Source organism: Hemicordylus capensis, chromosome 1, assembly GCF_027244095.1.
Source record: "Hemicordylus capensis ecotype Gifberg chromosome 1, rHemCap1.1.pri, whole genome shotgun sequence".
Taxonomy (NCBI): domain Eukaryota; kingdom Metazoa; phylum Chordata; class Lepidosauria; order Squamata; family Cordylidae; genus Hemicordylus; species Hemicordylus capensis.
In genome coordinates this window covers 398,423,652-398,437,411 of record NC_069657.1, presented here as the reverse complement: position 1 = coordinate 398,437,411, position 13,760 = coordinate 398,423,652, and the positions used below count along the sequence as shown (strand labels likewise).

Genomic DNA, 13,760 nt, shown 5'->3' with positions numbered 1-13,760 from the left:
ACCCATTGGTCATTGCGATGAAGCCAGTGTGCAGACAACTCCATTTGGCTCCTGGAAGCAACTAACTTTAAAAGTGCTTGACACTCTTGAGATTACTTTATATTTAATGTGATTTATTTACACACAGAGTGCAATACAGCCAGAGTTAAAACTGGTTAATTGCTTAGATATCCTTTATTCCCATGAGAAATAAATAAATAAATGCTTCAGTTTGGCTGGCTCATGTCTCAACTTTCTCAGCAGATAGAAAATGACTAGATTTTGAGCCTGTGGATTTGCAATGAGTTCCCTATCATCCATCTTTCCCCAAATTCAATCACTTAAAAAAAAAATTAACAAGTCACAGCAGGAATTGTGCTGATAAGCAATACCTGTTGCAATACTCAGAGAAGAAATTGAAACTTTGATCTGTTTAATGGTTTTGTTTCTTTTAAGCAGGAGGAAAAAGAATTACAAGATCCTTTTAATATCTTCACAATGTTAAACTAAAACTGAGCTCTAGGCTACATGTGTAAGTAAATCTAGAACACAAAAAAGGGTTAAATAAGATTTTCTTTAAAGATACAAGAACTTAAGCTTTCTTTACGTTTAACAAACTTCACAGAACAGATACTGCAAAGGAACAACCCCCACACTTTTTTTAAAGTGAACATTGTCCATAATCCACATGAACTTTGAGTAGTGTTCTCTCAAGAGCCACCTTGAAACCAACTGTGCACTTGTAACAGGGCTAAAGAAAGGATTAAGAAGGGGGAAAATAGCATCTTCGTTATTAATCTGCAAAAGTCTTGTGTATCAATCAGCGTGTCCATCAAATGCTATGCTAGGATTTTAGAACGGAAGAAAGTGCATAGCGCGGCAGCAGCTGAAGTCCATGGTTTTTTAAACTCTTCATGGCAAACGCAAAGAAAATTGTCTGATTTCCCCTTCACTTCAATGGGAGGGGAATACTTCCTTAGGAAACAGAATATGCATCTGGAAATTCCGTTGCCGATTTCAAAGCCTTGAGTACAGCACAGAATGGCTTTTCCACATTGAACTTTAGAATGGTAGAATATTTCTCATTTACTTCATTACTAATTTCTACTGCAGAAATACAGGCAAAGGCTGAGCCTCCTTCACTAGCCACAGCTGGCTGCCAGAGTAAATACAATTTGGCCTTTTAAAACCAGTCATATACCTTCAGCACAAATGGAACAGTGACTTATTCAAATTGTCCTACCCCAACATTGTCCTACTTTCTTTTTCTTTTTAGAGTGACACAAGGGTAATTCACTTTTGGGATGGCATATACTTTCACAAATAGGTTAGAGTTGAGACAATACAACCTCCCTTCCTCCAACAGCCCCCCTCCCCCTCCCAACTATATACCTAATTCCCAATCGCTAACAGAGCACTAATTGGTTTGGGGTAAAGATTCCACATTGAGCCACCATCAGTATAAATTCTCTTTTCCTACAGAGACTTTGCCTGTAGCTGCAGGCAGACCCATGCTGCCTTTTCCTGCTGCTGCACGCTAAAGATTGTGCAGCTGAATGCAATGAGACTGACCAACCACAATACAGAACTGTAGCTCTAAAGAACAGATCTGGAGAATTCCAATTCTATGCAATGCATTTCACAATTACCGGTTTCACAACAGAAGATGGGCAGAGACTTTCACTGAGAGTACTGAGCTGCATAGACACAAGGCTGGAACAGCCCATTTGATTATCTCCTTAACACATTGGAAGTGAGGCATACAAACTCAATTCAATAAGGGGTGATTTTCCCGGTTGTTCCCCAATACTGTTACTGAATTCCGTTTGCTAAAAAATGTCCTTTCCCCCTCAACATATGTCTAGCTACAGAAAGTCAGTCTGTAGGATCCAGCCATGGCTACTGTGCTGTGAATTAGCCTTATTTGATCAATTATCAGATACCTGCACTTAGCAAAAGGCAAACAAGAGCCAATCAGGTTTTGGCTGATGGGGACAGCCGCAGTGGTTGGCATATGGAATCCGATCACACCGCTTAAGAAATGTTGTGGATGCTGCGTAGAAAATGCACACTGTTTACTGCTTGTTCCAGAATGGAGCTAACTTTAAAGCAAGACCCTCCTCCTCCATCTAAGTGAAGAAACAGGTTCCCTGTAATGTGTTTGATATAAAAGTTGTCATAAGAATCTGTCCCCGTCTCTTTTTGGCTTCCCAGGAAAACGTTCCCACCCCAAGAGATTCCCTGATGCTGGTGATGCTACCTAACCTCAGATGCCACATGAGAAGATGGCACAAGTGACCATTTAGGTCTTCTAGGTTCAGCAGCTACACTGCCTGCTCAAAGCAGAGTTTCACCCCTTCACGGTTAGCTAGAAGTGAGGCTAGGAAAGCCGGGATATTAAGTGTACTTTCTTCCAGAAAGCTGTGCACATAGCAGTCTTTTACATCAGTTTCTACTCAGCTGCTGGAAACTTGCCAGCATAAGGCTTTTTTCTTTTTAAAGAGCTTGACTCCTGAAATAACAGAAGCTCTTAGATTTTTGTTATAATCCACTAGCCATGCTCAAAAATATTTCTTCATTTTTTTTTTAATACGGTGGCTAGCAGGCACCTTAACAACCAGCCAGAAATCAATGTCAATCACCATTAACCCCTAAACTACAGTACCAGGATGGTTGGCTAAAGAAAGGAAACTGATTGGCTGTAGTCTGAAACTTGCCCAGTACAAGGTGTCTGGCTGACTTTGTCCTAAATAAGGCTAACATTAGTGAACTAAGAGAACGGCATTTGGTTGTAGAGAGTCTTGCACTCAGGAGCAGCCCTCGCCAATGCGCTGGCACGATCGCCCCACTTTCCGGTCCAGTTTCACCATTTTCATAATGGCTTCTTCACGCCCACGTCCCATGTGGTCAAACGTGCAATCATGCTGTTCAGGCAAGCGATGCAACATACAGAACACATAACCTGGAAATGAAAGAAGAAAACAGAAGATTGGCTTTAATAAACCTTTTTAGAAACAGGAATTCTACAAAGCAATAGGTCTATGTAAGCATTTACTTACATTTGAACATTAATTTCTCTAGCACTTCACACATTTCTCACTCATCCCTTCACCATCGAGGAAAATAATTCCCAAAAGGGCATGTTCCAAAGAATTAAAGGCTCCTGTGCGCTCCAAGTACCCTCCCACAGAGTGTGCTGTCCATTGCACTGCTCCAATTCAATGCTCTGGCTGTGTGTTCCTCCAAGTCAGCTGTTGGGATTGATCATTCTACTGTTTTTCTGCATCAGGAGCAATTAGATCACTAAATCACTACCCCTGCTAACTTGGCAAAGAGGCACCTTTTAACGTGATGATTCTCTTTATTTAGCAGTGGGGAGAGTAACTGGCCCTATCCATTCCCAGCACAGTACCTCCAGTGACTGTTGCTGGTGTCTGTCTTATGTTTCTTTTTAGATTGTGAGCCCTTTGGGGACAGGGATCCATCTTATTTATTTATTATTCCTCTGTGTAAACCACCCTGAGGCATTTTTGGAAGGGCAGTATAGAAATCAAATAAATGGAAGGGCAGTATAGAAATCAAATAAATAACTAAATAACCAACCAACCAACTAAATAAATAAATAAATAAATAAAGACATAGAAAAGAAACAGAAAAAATAACAAGATCTACAAATTGAAATTGAAAGGCTGTGACAGAAGACCAAAATAATCCCAGTAGTAATGGGCGCCCTAGGTGTAATTCTAAAACATCTTGACGTGCACCTCAACACCATAGGGGCCACAGAAATCACCATCAGCTAACTAAAAAAAACAACTTTACTGGGAATAGCCTATATTTTGTGGCGATACCTATAACAACAATATTGATAACAAAATTCTGGCATTCCAGGTCCTTGGGAAGGACTTGATGTCTGGATAAAACAAACCAGTCAGTAACACCTGTTTGATTGTGCAAACAAGAAATACAACAACAACAACAACAACAACAACAATAATAATAATATTTCTCCTGATATACAGATTCAGCAGAATTACCCTGAGATAGCCACCCATGTATCTGCATCAGTCACATTCAGTGTTCCCCCTAACAGGAATTCCCAGATGTTGTTGACTACATCTCCCAGAATCCCCAGCTGCAATGGCTTTTGCTTGGGGATTATGGGAGTTGTAGTCAACTACATCTGGGAATTGCTGTTAGAGGGAACACTGGTCACAATGCTTGTGGACTTGCCATTATCTAGTTACAGACCACAGTAGAGTGAATCATGTAAATCCATAAAGGAGTGGGCAGTTACACACAAACAAGAAAGCTTTTCAGACATTAAGGAGTGAAGCGAGGGCTGCTCAATATCAGAAGTTTGAGATATGCTTATTTAGAAGTGTTTTTCTGATGTAGAATGCAGCAAGTCAATGGCTAAAAGCAAGTCCAGCAAGTCAATGGCTTAAATATTTGAACTAAGATATGTCTGTCAGAAATAATCCTAATAAATACAATTGATGCAAGCAGGAATATTGTTTACACACACCAGGGTAAGGTAATTTTTGTGCCTAACATACTTAATCCACTGTTTACATACGCACTGAAATATTTAGAAGTTATAATTTATCAAATCATGAGGAAGCTCCACTCTACCTTGCACACTAGATATAGTTCTTACTGAGATATGGAGCCTTTGTCTGGGCAGTTCAGGCTGCAGGTGGAAGCCCATATGATTGGTTTCTCAGGTTGAGGCCGTGGCCAGGAGTGCTTCTTATCAGTTTTGGCTGATACGCCAGATATGTCCATTTCTGAAAACAAATGACCTTAAAACGGTGGTACATATGCTGGTAACCTCTAGGTTTGACTACTGTAATGCACTCTACATGGGGCTCCCTTTGTACGTAGTTTGGAAACTACAATTGGTACAGAATGCGGAAGCCAGATTGGTCTCTGGGTTTACCCGAAGGGACAATATAACACGGATTCTAAAAAACTGCACTGGCTGCCGATATGTTTCCGAACAAAATACAAACTACTGGTTATTACCTATAATGCCCTTAACGGCTTGGGTCCAGGGTACTTAAGAGAGCACCTTCTCTGTCATGAACCATGTCGCCTATTAAAATCAGTTACAGTTGCTGCCAACTTGTTTGGTAGCAACTTGTGACCAGGCCTTCTCTGTGGCTGCCCCAGGGCTTTGAAATGCGCTCCCTGCTGAAATAAGAGCATCTCCTTCTCTGTTTGTTTTTAGGAGGACACTGAAGACGTACTTGTTTTCCCAGGTTTTTAACGGAAATCTAAATTTTTAAATTTTAATGTGTTTTATCATGATTTTTATATGTTTCATGAATTTTAAATGTTTTATATTTAATATATTATGTATTATTTTGTACACCACCTAGATATTTCTATATCAGGTAGTACAGAAATTCAATCAATCAATCAAATAAATAAAACATTCCACTTCCACCCAGCTCTTAAATGTGTCCTTCCCCCTTCAGTTTTGTCTCCTGACCATCTGGCTTGTCCCCAACCCTAAATTATATATCTAGGAAACCATAAGTGGGGAGATCCATAAATTAATTTTCACATTTAGATTCTTGTACAATGCAATGCACAAAAACTGAAGTGAAAATCTAAGTTTGCAGGTAAATAAAGTTTATTAAGTTGCTTATGGGAAGATAATTCGAAGGCACTAATATTTACTGCTTCTTTCAGAATAATTTACACTGACAGCTTACTAGTCATTCTTTTGGGAACTAGTTAGAAATTCTTCACATTTAAGCAGTTAATATAATGAATCATGAATCCTCATCAATCCTGCAATGAAACACATTGCAGAGCGTTCCTATGTTAAATCTATATTACATGGCTGGTAAATAGAGATTAGGAAAAAATAATGTAATTAAGTCACTGTCAATCACCATAAAATTTTAGAAGATCTTAATTCTATTTGTCATAAAATAAATTTAGCTTACATACATGTAACCAATTCGGATGAAATTTTGATCTAGAGCTTATCTCAGATATAGAATATATATCTTAGACAATATTATAAAGTGTAGATCATGCCAAAAACCCTAGTCACCACCTGAATTGCTGTAAGTTAATATCACCATAGTTACATGATAATTCTGCATTTTAGCCATCTTTATATAGTACAAAGAGAAGGAAGCCTATTCTTGCCTCCATCTAAGAAGCCTATAAACCACGATGTCCCTGCAACAGGGACATGTTTTGAGAATCTTGAAAGAAAACACACAGTGGAGTATATTCCTATGCAGAGTTATAAAATATTCTTTAGTGGAATATTTTTGAATAGATTTTCAGAGATTAAAAGATGAGATCTTGAAGTCTAAAATATCTAACGAAACAACCAGTACACTCATTATTACCCACACAGATATCTGGGGGACAAGGTGGTATGAGAATACAACTTGCTTTATGTTTACTTTAAAAAACCAAACCAAACCAGAAGATAGCTTACATGAAACTAAAACAGAGAGCTTCCTTTATTCATTCATACTACTGCACAAGTACCATAATTAGGATTACATTGATCTGACTCTTAAGCACTGAATCATAGGGTTGGAAGGCACCTTGGAAGTTTTCTTGTTCCTGCTCAGGGCAGGAAACTGCTAAAGCATCTGTGACAGCTGTCCGGTCTCTGTTTGAAAATTTCCATGAAGCATGAGGCGGATTGTTCCACTGCTGAACAGCTCTTAAAGTTAGGAAACTTTTCCTAATGTCTAGTCTAAATCTCCTTCCATGCAACTTCAACCGACTGGCTCTAGCCAGTCAGTTTGGGGCAGGGAGTATTCCTGGGTTTTATGGACTAGGAGGAGAGCCAAGAATCTCATCTTAAGTCAGCATACTTGGCATTTTAAATTTAGCCCTCACTTCATGCAAATACTGCTGGTTGTCAGCTTTCTTTCCAAGTGAAAGGGCACAAGAGTTCAAATCAGCCCTAATCGGCAGCTATGTCACGTCCTGAATGTAATTAATAAAACATTTGTTTCTTTACAGACACCTCATTTGGAGCCATTTCAAAACTAACCCTGATAATGACAGTTCTTCCTGCACAGAATTTTGATCTAGCTGTTGCTACCTTCACCTCTCACATGAAATTTTACACTTCCTACTCATTTGAAATTCTAATTGACAATAGGTGAACGTTTAACCTAAAAATAACTAGAAAATTTCAGAAATCAAGAGCCTACAGAAGTTGCATATCACTGTGTTGTATGATCCAAGAAAGTGTGCTTCAGTGCAGTTTTCTGGGCACACAGAATATTTTGCATGCCTGTATAATCCTGGTACAGAAGCTCAAATGCACTAGCATTCTCAGATAAATATGCTGTCCATGTTTTTAAAATTAGGGATGAGCAAATCCCCCTGATTCCATTCTGCTACAGTTTTGTAGGTTCACTCAATCCAGTATCAGTTCTGTTTCCCTTCTTATATAACCTGGAGGATCTCTAAAACCAATTCCAGAACTGGCATATGCTCAGTTTGCTGCATTTTTTACTTGCTTTATTTTCGTTTTTATTAAAATATTAATATACTGCTTTTTTGAATAGTTCAAAGTGGTTTACATGATGACAAAAACCCATTAAAAACCAACAATACAATATTCACATATCAGCAACAGCATAAAGATAGCTACAGAAAATAAAATTGCAAATAATATTATCAAGAAAAGAGACAGAAGGATTGTGCCTTAAAACGCTTCTGGAAAAATCAAGGAGATTTCCTCACTTCTTCAGGAAAGAGATTTCACAAATGTGAAGAAGCTACTGTGGAGTCTGATTTGTGGTCATCACGATCCAAGCATGCTAACAATTATGGTATGGACAGTAAGGCCTACTGATTAGAGCTCAGCTGGCAAGAGGGTTCATAATGGGAGAGTCGTCCTTCATGAATGGGGGTCCAAAGCCACACAGGACCTTTATGGTTAAAACCAGCATCTTAAATTGGTCTCAACTGGAAACTGGGTGAATATGCACCTGTGTCCCACCACACATTAGGGGACGGTTAGGGGATTCTTTACCAGTTGAAGCTTTCAAGTTGTCTTCAAAGGCAGCCCGACAGAGAGCACATTGTAATAATTAGGCCTGGAAGTTATAGCAGCATAGATCAGCACAGCAAAGTCTGACCTGTCTGGAACATGGAAAAGATTAGCCAAATTTGGAAGGTGGCACTCCGAGCAACAATTCTAACTTGGTTCTCAAGGAGCAATGCTAAATTCAGAAGTACCCCCAGACCTTTTACCTGATTAGATAGGGTCATCAAGACACCAACCATAAGCAAGATTAACCCCTCTAGACCACATATGTTCTCGACCAGCATCACCTCCATCTTGTCTGGATTGAATTTTAACCTATTCTCCCTCATCCACTTGACCACAGCCTCCAAATACTGGTTCAGAATAGACACAGCAGCTTCTGGGTGCTTCATTAGAGATATATAAAGCTGAGTGTCAGTCGTCAGCATATTGAAGACATCCAACCCTGAAGTCAGAGATTATCTATATCAGTGGCTTCATATAGAGGTTAAACAGCATTGGTGAGAACACAAAGTCTTGTGAAAACTCACACAAGGAATTCCTTGTGAAGCCACCCCTAAATTGTATTTATCTGAAAGAAAAGTACAAACCCACTGAAGATCTTCCTGACGCACCTGTCAGATGTTCCAGGTGATCTAAAAGAATATCATGTTCCACAGCATCAAAAGGTGTGGAGATTTCCAGAAAAATCAGTAATGAGGTATTCCCCCTTTTGATCTCTAGATCAAGATAATCAGCCAGGGCTACTTAAGTAGGCTCTGTCCCATAACCAGTGTGGAAATCAGAATGGAGGGGGTCAAAAGAAAGGTGTGCTATATCAAGAAGTTGGACAGCAATACCTGCAGTTGCTTCGCCACAATACACTCCAGCATTTTAGCTGGAAATGGAAGACTGGACACAGTTTGAAAATTAGACAGATGTCGGTCTGCTTTTGGGGGGAGGGAAGTAAAACAGGGGATGAGCCATCACTTATTTCAAAACATGTGGAATCTTATTCTCTTGCCAAGAGGCATTGGCAGTTTTAGTTAAAAGTCCATTTAGCCAGCCTAACTTTTATGTTGTGGTCTTCACAACCCCAAGCATCCCGTCAACATCTTCAAGCAGGAACAGATTAAAATGATCTAGCAATTACATAGAGCTGACAATTCTGACACTGCCAGCATAAGATTGTGCTTGGATGGCTGTGTCCAGGTCAAACCAATGTTACACCTGTAGTATTCCTAATCCATTCTTGAAATTGAATAGCAGGAATTCCCAATCAAGGACAGACAGTGTACAAAATAGACGTGATGGACTCTTTCAGAGGCCAAATTGTACTTCAGTATAGAAGGGGGTATCAATGACTCGATGGATGGTTGATCTGACATCCTTAGTACTGCATAAATTGGCTGTGCAGACAGCAGAATGACTATGACAACATCTGGAAACCTTATAGACATTTATCCTTATTTGTAGAATTTTTGTTTCCTCTCTTAACTCAGAAGTTGGTGTCTTAATACTTTGTCACCCACCCCAGATACGACCAACTTTCTTCTCCCTGTTCTTCCCTATTTCTATGCTTTCACGTTCCCTTTCCCTCATTTTTTCCAATATTTCGTGTTAAGTTACTTACTGTATTGTATTAAGAAAACCAATAATTTTTTAAAAAAGATCCCCTTTTTTGCATGGAGGTTTGGAATAAATCCCAAGTGCTTGTGCACATTTGTAAGATGCACAATACATTTACCCCTGTTAACTGGGCAAAGAGGCACCTTTCAAAGTGGGGATTTATATTATATTTATATTAAGCAGGGAAAGAGCAATTAGTCCTATTCAGCCCCAGCCCAGCATATCTCCAATGGTAGCTGCTGGTGCCATCCAAGCTGGTGGCCATCACTACATTCTGTGACAGAGAATTCCATAGATCAGGACATTCAGCTGGGTTTCTGCATTGGGCACAACTGAATGATCCAATCACACCCAATGCAGAAAAATGATCTGCTCCTCATAGTGGCTGATTGGGGGAGGAAAGTCCAGAGCAGTAAATAATATCAGGATCTGTGAATGAGTAGTCTGCATTTACTGAAGCCTTTAATTCATTTATTCCTTTTGGCATACAGGCAGTTCTCTCATGGTATACTATTGTGCCTGAGCATACAGTTTGGGAATTACTGACATATGTTCAACTTCTACAGTCAGAACAACATTATTTCATTCCTTTAAAAAAACCTTCGTAGAAAGCAGAACTCTGATAATAGCAATTTTATAGATCTAATCATGAATGTTTTGCTGCACTCATAATTTTGTTAACTAACTGACATGTACGAAAGTACAAATACAGAACCAGAAAGCCCAAAATTGCACCCAAAAGCACCTATTTAAAGAACAAACACCCAATGCAGTTAGCAGGTTTATAAAATATTAAAACAGAATCACAATAATATATTGAGAAGAAGTTACAGCAAAGATAAAGGGATTTCATGGCACCTACTATAATTTCAAATTCTGGAAGTTCCTAAAATACATCCAATCTCTCAAAATCATTTGAATCAACCTTCCATGTTTCAGATTAATATGAAATATACCAAGTAATGTTGTTCAGTACAGTCCTATCCCATAACTGAATATACCATTCCCTCAAAATTGGGATTTCAATAACTTCCAATATTTTACATATATCGCCCTGACAGCAAAAATAATATGAAATAGAATTATCTCTTTGTCTCAAATAGCCACCAATAGGTCAACCACTATATATTTGGCTCAGGGGTAAGTGGACTCCAAGTGGTATTTTATTTACTAGAGTGGAAAATTAGTCCAAAATTAGATTCTTGCTCTTGGGACAAGGCTGCACAACTTCTGCACTGCAGCTGTTGTTGGACTACAATTCCCATCAGTGGCCAATAGCTGGGAAAGATGGGAATTGTAGTCCAACAGCAGCAGGAGGGCTCAAATTGTACAGCCCTGCTCTAAGGCAATCTCCCCAACAGTGGAAGAAGGCTTGTTTGTTTTCTCCACATTTCCCAAGTGCTTTTTGATAAGTATATGAACAGCTTTGTGGCAAAAAGCTTAAAACAGTTCTCTCTCAGAGCTATGCACACAATGTAATAATTTGAATTCTTCCAAATATATTCCTGCATTTCTAATTGCAAAAGGATCTTAAGAGTCTTTCCCAATTTTGGAACTGTGGCACGATTAATTCTGAACTATGTAGGAATTTGCACAGAAACGGTTTAACCACTTAAGAATAAAAGAACCACCTTGCTGGATCAGTCCAAAGGCCAATCTAGTCCAGCACCCTGTTTCCCACAGTGATTCACCAGAAGCCTCTGGGAAAGCCACAAAACAGGAGACGAAGGCATGCCCCCTCTCCTGCTGTTGCCACCCTGCAACTGGCTTTCAGAGACATTCTGCCACTGAACCTGGAGGCAGCCTATAGCCATCAAGTCTGGTAGCCATTGATACATCTGTTTTCCATGATTTTGTCTGCCCCCTTTAAAGCCATTCAAGTGAGTGGCTATCAGAACATTGTGTGGCAGAGAATTCCATAGATTAATTATGCACTGTGTGGAAGAAGTACATGCTTTTGCCAGTCCTAAATTTCCTGGCAACCAGTTTCATGGGATGACCCCTGTTTCTTGTGAAGACCTTTTCCCTATCCACTGTCTCCACACCATGCATTATTTTATAAACCTCTATCATGTCTCTCCCTTAACCACCTTTCCCCCTAAACTAAGAAGCCCCAAATGCTGTAGCCTTACTTCATAATGAAGGTACTCTAGCCTGCTGATCATCTTGGGTGCCATCTTTCTAACCACCTAGCTGAATTACAAATAGCTGCAAATGTTGCTATTTACACACATTACATTATAAAAACTTAGAAAACTCTTTGGCCAAGGGTAAGGAGCTGAATTTGTAAGTACATGTCTGCATCTGGAAGTGGTCACAGGGAACAATTTTCTAGAAAATATTAGGTGTTTATAGATCACCAGTAAAAATCCCTAGGTCACATTGTGTCTACTGACCCAGTGCCCAAAGCACAATTATAGCACGGAAACATATTAAGGGGTCTTAACATTTTATGTCAACATGCCTGTGGCACAGCAAAACAACTACAGGTGGTGAATATATTTTCACTGTCAAGACTCAGAGAAATAATTAAATCTGGTTTGGAAATGGCCTGCATACTTCCCTGCCTTCACAACAAGCAATCTAGTAACTTCTTATTTTTAACACTTATTTTTAACTCTCCAAGCATAATATAGTTATGAAAATATACTTTTGAAGTCTATTTTTGAAGCTATTGCTCTGTGGCTTCTACTACGACCCCTTGAACAGTTATGTTCTGATAGAGCACACCTTTCGATCTAGCAGTTTAGCCACTCCAGCTATAGTTCAGCAGTATGGCAGTGAGCAGACTGCAAGCTAAAGGTATAAAGCTTCACAGAAATAAAGAGGCTTATTTCAGAAAGGGCTTACAGATCTTAACTGTCTCAAAGAATAACATTCCAGTGTTAGAAATGGAAGAGCTTAGTTTATATTAGTTTGTGGTATCACCAATTTTATAAACAAGAATAAAAGCAAACCTAAGTCTCTACAGATAAAATAATCTAGGTAGCATCTTCAGTTATTAACCAGTTTAACACAAACTCCACTTAATGTACAAGAGGATCAGCTACTCTATTACTACAGGAACTTGCAACAAAAGTTTCCAGCACAAACACACTTCTTGGGCCATGTCAGCATAACATATAGAAAAAGATGCCAAACCAGATCCATATACACTTTCCATCAGACTGCTCTAAAAGTAAACAAAGCTACATTATAGCCCAGTTAAAACAGAGCTCCCACAACAGTTTATATAAACCTCTGTTGCTGACTGTCTCCCTTCGGACAGCTCTATCCTTGCATAAACTGTAATTATGGCTTCCACTCTTATGTAGAGAACATTATGTGCTACTAAAGTAATATTCCATTCTAATGACCCTTTGCCCTGCCCAATTCTACCATCACTCCAAAGCCAACATGCCAAATCAATATTGTCAACACACTTCATAAAACAGATGAACAAAAGCCCTTCTTCCTGCTAGAGCCATTAAAGCAAGCCAGAAGAACTAGAATAAAGCTTCATTTGAAGTGCCTTCATTGGAAATCTTGGGCTAGTTCCACTCTGAAGCTTTCCATTAAGGAACAACTTCTGGAATGCTTCAAATGAGAAATACCCTGTCAAAAATGTTGCTTTGGAACGGAAAAGCAACCTGCACTCCTCAATAAGGTTCTAAGGAGAATAATATATGTCTAGATCAGAGATCTTTCCCAAAATAATATTCATGGTGGTTTCTAAAATTCAGAGGTAACATTTTCCCACTCATAAATCGCCTATGGAAATAATCCCAAATACACTTTTAATTCTTTTTTTAATAAGCCCCAAGGCAAATGATCCAGTATGAAATGTTGTCAAAGTTCCCTCTAGCATTTTATTCCAAGAGGAGAAGTTTTAACTCATTTGTGCTGAAGTTATAGTTGATGATATTAAAAACAAACTGCCTGGATTGAATCAGCAGGTCCCAAAGCAATTCAGTTCCTCCCTCCGATATTCATACAGTACTGCTCCACAAGTTACACATTCAGGTATTTTGGTGACCATGTTTTATATATATATGCATGTTATCTACACACACACACACACACACACACACACACACACACACACAGATTTTCCCCAACTGCATATGTACTAAGCTGCCAGGGGACT

At 39.1% G+C, this 13,760-nt stretch overlaps 1 protein-coding gene across 4 annotated transcripts in view; it reads right to left on the bottom strand.

The window, feature by feature from the left end:
* Nucleotides 1–395: 395 nt before the first annotated feature.
* The window catches only part of ZFAND3 (zinc finger AN1-type containing 3), a 223,982-nt gene continuing 210,617 nt past the window's right edge, over nucleotides 396–13,760 (bottom strand). For all 4 annotated transcript variants that reach the window (XM_053304978.1, XM_053304984.1, XM_053304967.1 and 1 more), the window contains one exon: nucleotides 396–2,941. In XM_053304978.1, coding sequence (XP_053160953.1) covers nucleotides 2,787–2,941 — 155 coding nt within the window. In that variant the 3' untranslated portion in view covers nucleotides 396–2,786. The remainder of the gene's footprint in view (nucleotides 2,942–13,760) is intronic.